Source organism: Rhinolophus ferrumequinum, chromosome 6 (genome assembly GCF_004115265.2).
Source record: "Rhinolophus ferrumequinum isolate MPI-CBG mRhiFer1 chromosome 6, mRhiFer1_v1.p, whole genome shotgun sequence".
In the NCBI taxonomy this organism is placed as follows: domain Eukaryota; kingdom Metazoa; phylum Chordata; class Mammalia; order Chiroptera; family Rhinolophidae; genus Rhinolophus; species Rhinolophus ferrumequinum.
Genome location: NC_046289.1, coordinates 46,387,463 through 46,397,341, shown reverse-complemented (window position 1 = coordinate 46,397,341; position 9,879 = coordinate 46,387,463). Strand labels below are relative to the sequence as shown.

Here is a 9,879-nt window from a genome sequence, read left to right as displayed (position 1 = left end):
TATGTAGGAGGTTTTCTTCCGAAGACAGGGAACTATATTCTGGGACTTGTAGTTTCCGCGGGGGAGAGGGGGGCGGTACTGTAACGGTCTGTTACCCGCCACTGATGGCCTCAGCGCCCTCGATGAGCTAAAGATGAATCTTGAAGAGGTAGGGGAAAGGAGATCTTGATTTTTAGTCCTGGAGGAGCGTGCACCAAGCTGCTTCCACACAGTTTTCTTCTTAGTCAGGCCGGAAGTGAGTTTCCGTGGAGATAAAACGGGATGTCTTGGTAGCCCAGTAAGGATAGTTAGGCTGGCAGGGGAGGGGAGGGTTTTTTGGTTTCCTCGTCTCACAGGGACTCAGGCCACCACAACGCCCCAGTAAAGGCTGAATATTTCTGCCAATCGCCCTCAAAGACAACTTAGAACGAGAGAGTTTTCCCTGTGTCCGGTGAATCCTACTGTGACATACTGGTAGGATTCCTAAAAATCCTAAAAAGCAATCCTAAAAAGAATGCCTTAAGTCCTCTAGTGTTCATGGCCGTAATGGATGCCAATAACAAGGTTGATGGTGTTAGTTTTTTTTATCCATCCCTCCAATCGATTCTCAAACATTTATTGGGTACTTAATTTGCCAGACTTAGTCTATAGACCCCAAAGATACAAAGATAGGACACGGCCCCTCTCCTCCAGCGGCTCACGGAACGGTGAGGGAGCCAACTCCTGATGCTGAGGAATTTGCAGTTAAAAACAAACTAATTCTTTTGTCAAAGTTGATGGCCAAGTTTTATCTCTATTGAGAAGAAAGTCAGGATTATCTTACAGAATTATCCCATGTCCCATTTATCTTTAAACTCTTGTTTAAAGATAAAGTTTTATCTTTAAACTCTTGTTTAAAGATAAAGTTTTATCTAGCTGATTTATACTTGAGGCTTGCCAGACAACCAAAGAATCATTTAGGTCCCAGGAAAATTTTGTTCAGAGTTTAATAATTTCCCTGCCATCTGTTCAACTTCACTTACTCCACAGCAATTGAAAGGATAATCCTAACTTCCTTGCAACCACATTTAGGACACTGAGGTTTCACCTCCTTTGTGAGGCCTCCCAACTTCAACAAACAGAATCGATGATTTCTTTTAACTGGGCTCACACAGCACATTATAGCACTGAAAGTGTTGAGTTGTTACTCTTACATGACTGTACCTCAAGCACCTAATGGGTCAGGAGCTCCTTTATTTTTATATCTCAGATGCGTAGCGGGGTGCCAGGCACACATTCGATGCTCAATATATATTTTTGAATGAAATAACTAAATGTTGTCCAAAGAATAAATGGCGAAACGTTACTGCAATTTGTTGAGAGACCTCAATCAAAAATATTTATTGAATTGCTATGAGGGCACTGTGCTTGGCATGGGTAGGTTTTGGCACGTAGAGGTTTCCACACTCCTTTACTCAAATGACATCTCTTTAAGAATCCCGTTTGATAAAACTATCCAGAGCACAAAGAGCCTTAGCAACCTGAGCCTTCCTGGCTCCTCCTCCTTTGCCCCTTTGCCCCGTTGGTTAAGATAGCGTCGCGATCCAGGGCTCGGATTTGCTGGGCAGAAGCCGCGAGCTGGCCCCGCCCCGCACCCAGGGCCTAGGCCCCGCCCCTGCTCCCCTGCACGGCGCGTTCCGCGGGTCGGCCGCAGCCATCCCATTCCTCGCCCGGCTGTAACTATTTGCTCGTGGCGCTATCTCTTTATAAAGTTGTTGTTGCGGCTTCCGCCGCGGGTGGAGGAAGATGGCGTCTGGTGGTGGTGGCTGTAGCGCTTCGGAAAGATTCCCTCCGCCTTTCCCGGTCCTGGAGCCGGACTCCGAGGGAGCGGCCGGGGGGTCAGAACCCGAGGCTGGGGACAGCGACACCGAGGGGGAGGATATTTTCACCGGCACCGCGGCGGCCGTGAGTTCGCACCCTTTGGGGCGGCCAGAGGGCGGGCGATCGCCCCAAAAGGGAAGAAAGGCTGAGCGGAGTGGGCCCGGCGAGACCTTGCATTGGTGACAGTAGTCGTGGCTTGGGGGCGCTGGACGAACGCCGAGACGTAGGGCCTGGTTTCCTGGCCCCTGGGAGGACAGTAAGGAGGGGTGTGGTGGCTTCTCCGCCTGGATCTCTGATTGCGAAGATCCCCCGAGGCCGGCATTCGGACCGGCGGTGTGGTGACCCCACAGACTCATGGGTCTGTTTTGTTGGTCGTTTCCCACAGGGCTGATTTAATAGGTCAAGTTGAGGGGATGGGGTGCAGATTTTTTTGCCTTACTGCTTCTAGGATGAATAATGTTATATGAAGTGGCCCAGGATAGTGACCCGTCCACAAATGCTTTCGTTAGCTCAACACTAACTGGTAATTACCAAAGGCCCTTTCTGGATCTTACCATAGTTTATAAGAGTTAGATTGACTCTGATCTCTAGGAAAATCCTGCCAGAGATAGGCTGAAAAAAAGCCCTGCCAAATAAAGCACTACAGAAACCAAAAGCTTTGTTGTCGCTTTTAAAGGGATATGTTAAAGTGCTTAAGTATCTTAGTTGGAGCAAATCTATAAGTAAATGTGAGGAGGAAATGGTGTTTCCCATAGTAATTTCCAGGTTTCTAATGAGTTTGGTATTGGGAAAAACTAAATTTTGTATGTGGAATGTGGAAATCAGTAATCAGTTCTGGAACCAGTGGAGATGTTTGAGGTTGTTTTGTAAGAATATTGACAAATACCACTTGGTACAGTTGGTTCCAGGTTGAAAACTTCTTTAGTGCTAGGGTAGGTCTGTGAATTTATGTATATCTCTGTCTTGGATAATGCTTCTCTTCATAGTAGCCACATGTGATTAAATAAGACAGCTTTAAATTCTTTATGCAGTATGTGTCTGAAAAAGTTGGACGTTTGTCTCACTTATGTCAGGAAAAGATTAAGATTCTTGGAAATATCTTCTATGGCAATCATTAGAATTTGCCCTGTGCTGTATTCTGAAATTGAGTCCATAATCCCAACTCACAAAGCACTTGCTCATGATAGTATAACAGCTCAAACTGTCTAGTGAAGTCTCTGTTACTCTGAGAAATAACTTGCTGCTAATTTAGTCTTTGTATTCCATTAAAACAAATCTTGAGTCTATTCCTTTGGTAATTCTCCCATATTCATGGAAAACAGCTACTGTTGATAACTGCTGGGAAGGTAGATATTCAGACTGAATATCTGAAAATAGAAACTCTGGTAATGAAAGTGATTGGTCACATGGGCAAATGATGATTTATTTTCAAAAAGGATCCTGGAAGGGTGAGGAGTTATTTTCTAGAGTTAACTAGTAAAACAGTTCAAGAGGCTATGATTTGATTGATTGCACCAGATTACTGTACAGATACATCAATACTTTTCTCTTGTAAGACTGTAAAAATAATTTGCCTAATGTCCAGCTAAAGGGGGGAGGAGGAGGAGGTTACAATGACTTTGTTCTACCATAGAAAGCATAATTATTTTTTAGATTTTGATTTGAAAAAAATGAATTGCTGAGGAAACTGAAATGCCTCCTGTAAGCCATTTTTTGAGCTGCCTACCTAGCTGTTAATCTTCAGCAATCCAAGACCCCAAGATCCCTCACTAGTTAAGCTGTGAATTTCTTGTTAAAGAGCCATTAAATACAAATTATATTCCACTACATGCTTTAATTGTGAGCCAATGTGAGAAGGTAGGGGATTGCATTGCTTCTGTATCCTAATGAACAGCATGAAGAATAAAGTAATTAAGAGCATGGGCTTTGAAGTCTGATTTAAATCCAGGCTCCATTATTTGCTAGCTTACGCTTGGGCAAGGTACTTAATTACTTTGTACAGTTTCCTCACCTCTAAAATGTGAATAATAATAATAGTATTTACCTCCACCGTTTTTATAAGGATTGAATTAGAATACATACCTATAAAACACTTAGAACAGTTGAGTGTTCTGTAAACTGAAATTACTTAAAAGGATCAAAAAAACCCACAAAATCTAATAATGGATTACAAATTTTAAATTAACCCTAAAAATGGTTAATACAACCAAAACAACAAAAGAACAAGACAAGCAAATGAGAAACAAAAACTCGTAGTCACAGACAATAGGTTAGTGGTTACCAGAGGGTAAGGGGGGAGGAGGGGTGGTAGATGAGGGTAAAGGGGATCAAATATATGGTGATGGAACGAGAACTGACTCGGGGTGGTGAACACACAATGTGATTTATAGAAGATGTAATATAGAATTGTCTACCTGAAATTTATGTTACTATCAATTGTCACCCCAATAAACTTTAATTTTAAAAAAATGGTTAATACAATTTATCAAAATCAAACTGGGAAAATTGATTTGATTAGTTAGAAGTCATCAAAGTAGACAGAATTTCAGTAGCATTTTACTGATTTAAGTTTATCTTCATATCGTTTTTTGTTGCATGTTGGAGGTAGAGGAGCACTAAAGAATTGGGGAGCTGAGGCATGTAAAATTTAAAACTCATTTATGGTATGCATGTAATTTCCTGGGCATCGATGTAACAGCTGCTGCTGTTAATCACCCATCTGCTCTCTTTTACAGCCCAAGAGACTTTGTTAATACAATAATAAAAGTCATTTGATTTACAATTGAAACGGCAGCTCTTGATAATAATGCATCTCAGAATCTACAAGGAGAGACTGGAGGTACACAAATTATTAAAATAAACCTGAAGTCATTGCTTTAAGACTGAAAACCAGCTTGTGGAAGGTCTGATTCTTAAAAATACTTCAGACTTTATCTTTCTGCCTCTTACTTTGTGAGCCTATAAAGAAAAAGTTCTAAAATTCTAAATATATTATCTGAATCTTTGATGTAGGCTTAAATCCAGATATGTATCTTTTTAGTTAAAACTTTCTCAGTTCTGGGATAGCATTGATTTTTTCCTTAATAAAACTAGAGACTAAATAAAAAGAAATAAAAATAATAAAAATAAAAGTATATAAAAAACAAAAGAAAAAGAAGAAGAAAAGAACAACAAAAAAACAAAACTAGAGACTAAATTAGAGCCTTTCTTTCGGCTCTCCTAATTCTTAAAATTACTGCATTAAAAAGACTACAAAATGACATACATACTTTTACACCTCATTTGATCTCACCGGTCTTATTTGTGTACTTCTAAACCTGAATGAAAATTGAAGCTAGTTCTTTATTTGCCTTCCCAGGAGTTCTTTTTTTTTTTTTAAGTGTGTTTTTCCAGGACCCATCAGCTTCAAGTCAAGTAGTTGTTTCAGTGTAGTTGTGGGGGGCACAGCTCACAGTGGCCCATGCGGGGATCGAATCAGCAATGTTGTTAAGAGCACCGCGCTCTAACCAACTGAGCTAACCAGCCACCCCCCAGGAATCCTTATATACCCGACTCTTGTTAGCAGTATGGCAGGATCACAATTAGATTTGCTGTGTAAATAAAAGGGGAGAACTGTGGAAGCCTTTCATTGCTGAGAGGAAAGAGGAAAACAGATAAGTGATGTCTTCAGTTCAGATTTTGGCCAAATCTGGTGACTTCTTTTGATGATATTATCAGACCAGTTAGAATTTTTTTCCCACTGGTCTTGTTCTTGAATTGAAACCCTAATTAAAGAAATGGCCAAAAAAAGAAAGAAAATAAAGAAATAATAGCAGGGGGCTTGAAAAGTCATATATTGAATATTTAGAATAATGATTAATCAAGAATTATTTACATGTTCCCACTGGTGTTTAAGACTAAAGAACACTATAACTTTTATTGATATTCAAAAGTCTTTGGATAGCAATTGGCTTCTGATTGACAGTGTTTTATAGACTAAGAGAATTACATAAATGGAAGTTATGTGTTAACATTTAGCCAGGAAAGGGCATGGTATTTTTAGAATCCAGCCTTCATCTGTGATCAATATAACATGTATCCTGAGGGGGAACAAACGAGCTTTTTAAAAAAAATTGTGGTGGAAAAATCACACAATAAAATTTGCTATCGAGGGCTGGCCCAGTGGCTCAGGCGGTTGGAGCTTCGTGCTCCTAATGCCGTAGGCTGCTGGTTCGATTCCCACATGGCCCAGTGGGCTCTCAACCACAAGGTTGCCGGTTCGACTCCTCAACTCCCGCAAGGGATGGTGGGCTGTGCCCCCTGCAACTAACAACGGCAACTGGACCTGGCTGAGCTGCGCCCTCCACAACTAAGATTGAAAGAACAAAAACTTGACTTGGAAAAAGTCCTGGAAGTACACACCGTTCCCCAATAAAGTCCTGTTCCCCTTCCCCAATAAAATCTTAAAAAAAAAAAATTGCTATCGTAACCATTTTTAATTGTACAGTTCAATAGTGTTAAGTATATTCACATTTTTGTGAAACACATCTCCAGAACTTTTTCATCTTGAATTTCTGAAACTATACCCATTAAACAAGTCCCCTTTTCCCCACTCTCCAGCTGCTGGTAACCACCATTCTGTCTTCTCTTTCTATGAATTTGACTACGTTAGATAACCTTGTATAAGTGGAATCATGAAGTATTTGTCTTTTTGTGACTGGCTTATTTCACTTAGCATAATGTCCTCAGGGTTCATCCAAGTTGTATGTAGCATGTGTCAGAATTTCCTTCCTTTTTAAGGCTGAACAATATTCTATCATTTGTATATATTATATAACACATTATGTGTATTTATTTATCTCTCAATGGACATTTGAGTTGCCTCGATCTCTTCGCTCTTGTAAATAGTGCTGCTATGAACATGACTGTTCAGGTATCACCTCTGAGACCTTGCCTTCCAATTCTTTTGAATGTGTACCCAGAAGTAGGATTGCTGGATCATATGGTAGTTCTAGTTTTAATTGTTTTGAAGAACCTGCATACTATTTTCCATAGCAGTCACACCATTTTGCAATCCCATCTGAGCTCTTTTTAAAGACTAGTTCATTTCCTTTTGAGTGATTGTAGGATAACTTCTTTAGAACTGGACAGAAATTTGGTAATTTCATTAAAAGCTCTAAGGAGATTGATAATTTAGTTGGTTCATATCTTAATTCTCTGTTCTACAAAATATATGATGGCTGTTCTCAAACGTGTTCTGCATACTCAGTAAGTTTCTTGTTACTGTCCCTTCTCTATTTTTAACCAGTTGAAAGTTAATCTACATAACGGTAATTTTAAACAAAGATTTATTGCTTAGGTTCTTTAGTTAATGGTGTAGTCATTTACAACTTACTCGTATATTAATAAATAGCCATGGATGAGTGTCCCTCCAGTGTGTAGTATTTTCTGTAGGTATATTGTCTCAAACACTTGTTTTTGGAGCTACCATCATCACACGTGTCAGATCTGGTGAAAAGATCAGAAGTTAAAATTCCACTTTTTTTTCACACGGGTCTAATACAAATGTTCATGAAAAAGTCAGTAACTGGTGTTATGTCCAAAGATTTATTTTAATGCTCAGCTCAAATTATAGACAAGTTTTACTTATAATAAGTTTCAATTTGCCTGAAGTGCATAGCTTCATTGATTTCTTGATCATAGAATTGTACTAGCTTTCAAGATAACGGAGGAGAAGCTAAAAAAAGTAGTTAAAGACCCTTTTGGAGGAAGGGGGCTGAGTGAAAACTTTTAAAGATGACGAATAAGAACCCAACTTAAAAATTATTTAAAATTCAAGCTTGGAATTTATGAGAGAAGCAGCAAAGGTTGAAGTGGGACTTCTGATTTCTGTAGGGAGTTGATGCCCCTTTGCTTACTAAGGTGTTAAGGTAGCTCTGATGACTTGGCCATTTGTGATGTGTTTGGTTGAGAGGGGAGAGAGGAACAGGAACACTCTGATTTCTCTTCCTTGGTCCTTAATGCTTCTCAGCACTCTTGAGTAACTGTGGGCATAAATAAATTATGAGTAGTGGACAGTTACTAGAGCAAGTAGCCATAAGTATCTCATCTCCAGGAAAAGCCTGTTTGTTGCTCAATTTTTCTGGCCTTTTGCTTAGTCAGATGGACAGCTGGGGCTTCATTCTGCTTTCAGAGCAGATTTGAACTGGGTTTGCATTTCAGTTTAGAAGTTAATGTGCCCATTAGTGCTCTGATCCTTCTGCAGTTTTCTGGCCCTTCCAACTTATATTGGTTAGTAGGGAAATTTCACCAGGGAATCCAGTAGAATGTCAGTAGCTGAATTTTGGTAGATCATAGTGTGCCCATTCTTTTTCTTTTTTTCTCCTTTTTTGTTTTCTTTTAATTCTTTGTGGTTTGCCCTTTCACTTTGAGACCTCTAATGGGCTTGCTCATGGTTTTCCTTACCTAGCTGAAAGGTCAGCTCTGGGCTCATTTTCCCCGCTGTTCCAGCTCCCCTTTTACCATTTTCATTAGTTCTTCTACCCTCTTAGCTCAGAGTTTCTTTATCTTTTTTTGTGTTGTGGACCTGTTAGCAGTCCAGTGACGCTTCTGGACCTATTCCCAGAATAATGTCTGAATGTGTAAGATACGTAAGATTACAAAGGAAACCAATTACACTAAAATGCCTGTACTACTCTTTGAGGTTGCTTGAACATCATGCAAGGGTTCTGCGTGGAGCAAAGAGCAGTTTGAGCGGCAGGAGGAAGAATCACAACTGGTTACCTAAAGGGAAGTTACCCGGAATCCCAGTAAGACTTTTCCGAACTGAATGGGTGTGTCAGCTCTGAGGGGACAGCAAGTCCACCCTGTCCTTCTCTGAGCTAAGAAAGTTGCGTTAGGAGCCCAGGCCTCACGGTTTGAGGCTGGTAATTGGTGAGGAATACCTGTTTGCTCTTAACACAAGTGCTCTCGTGTTGGCAGATCTTTCTAGTTCCTCTCTGAGAATTAGCTTTAGGCCTGTCTGTGTGCTCTTATAAAGAGAAGCACTTCAACTTTTTTTCAAACAGGCTTATCAGTGGAACCACCTGCTAGAATTAACAGTCAAAGGGAGTCAGCAAGTGTTGGATATCCTAGCCTAGGATCCTGTCCCTAACAGAAAGAATGCTTCCTTTATTTTTTAAAAATGTGGGAGGCCAGGGGGGAGTAGGCAGGGCTTTAGCTTATTAGCTACATTACAAACATACTGTTTTCATCAGAATATAATTTTATCTGTTGCCTAGAAATTTAGCCCCCTTCAAACACATGATGTATAGTTTTGTGACTTATTGATTATTAAAAGTTTTTTTAAATATGAATTATAAAGCAAAGTTTATTTTTAGTATTGATTTTGCCACTCAGTGTAATCAGTGTGCCTCCTTTCCCTCAAAATGAGTCCTTCCCCAAATTGTGATTGTTGATTCAAAATTAGCTTTTTAATATAAATTATACCTTAATACTGATTAGAAATTAGCCTTTTAACTTTAAGCATAGCATATGAAATGTGTTATGCTATAATGCCCAGGTGGGTATTTATTTTGATGACAAGTATCGACATAAGAAACGTCCAAACCTGTGGAGAATTTTTTATAAGTGTTTATTTGAGCCAAACTGACCCCAGGAATTAAGGTTGCAAATGCTCCGGAGAATGACAGTTTTGCAGTTTCTTTTATGCATTTGAAATTATTAAGGAGGGGAATCTTCTGGAAGATTACCTGAAGATGGGAGAAAGCAAGGTAGGGATTGGATAACCAGATGGTTCATAGGATTATGTGCCCTGGAGGGTCGTTATGCTTATTTCAAATTGTGTTAACCTTGACGCACAAAAGCAATGGACGGAGCTTGCTTACAGCAAAGATAAAAAGATAAACCTTTTACTAAAAAAGTTACATGCTTGGAGCGTGACTACCCACCATGACCTGCCCAGTTAGGAATTTATGATCAGATCACCCTGTGAGGTTACCTTCTGTAGAACCCTCTTTTTGTCCACATAAGTAAGCTATTATTTATTATAGACTCTACAGT

General features: G+C 39.8%; 1 protein-coding gene across 2 annotated transcripts in view; it reads left to right on the top strand.

The window, feature by feature from the left end:
* Window positions 1-118: 118 nt before the first annotated feature.
* The window catches only part of SNX1 (sorting nexin 1), a 33,119-nt gene continuing 23,358 nt past the window's right edge, over window positions 119-9,879 (top strand). The window contains exon 1 of one of the 2 annotated variants that reach the window (XM_033108240.1): window positions 119-148. In XM_033108240.1, coding sequence (XP_032964131.1) covers window positions 134-148 — 15 coding nt within the window. In that variant the 5' untranslated portion in view covers window positions 119-133. Of the gene's footprint in view, window positions 149-1,648; window positions 1,924-9,879 lie in introns of those variants that run through there. The other variant, XM_033108239.1, reaches the window with a different exon arrangement.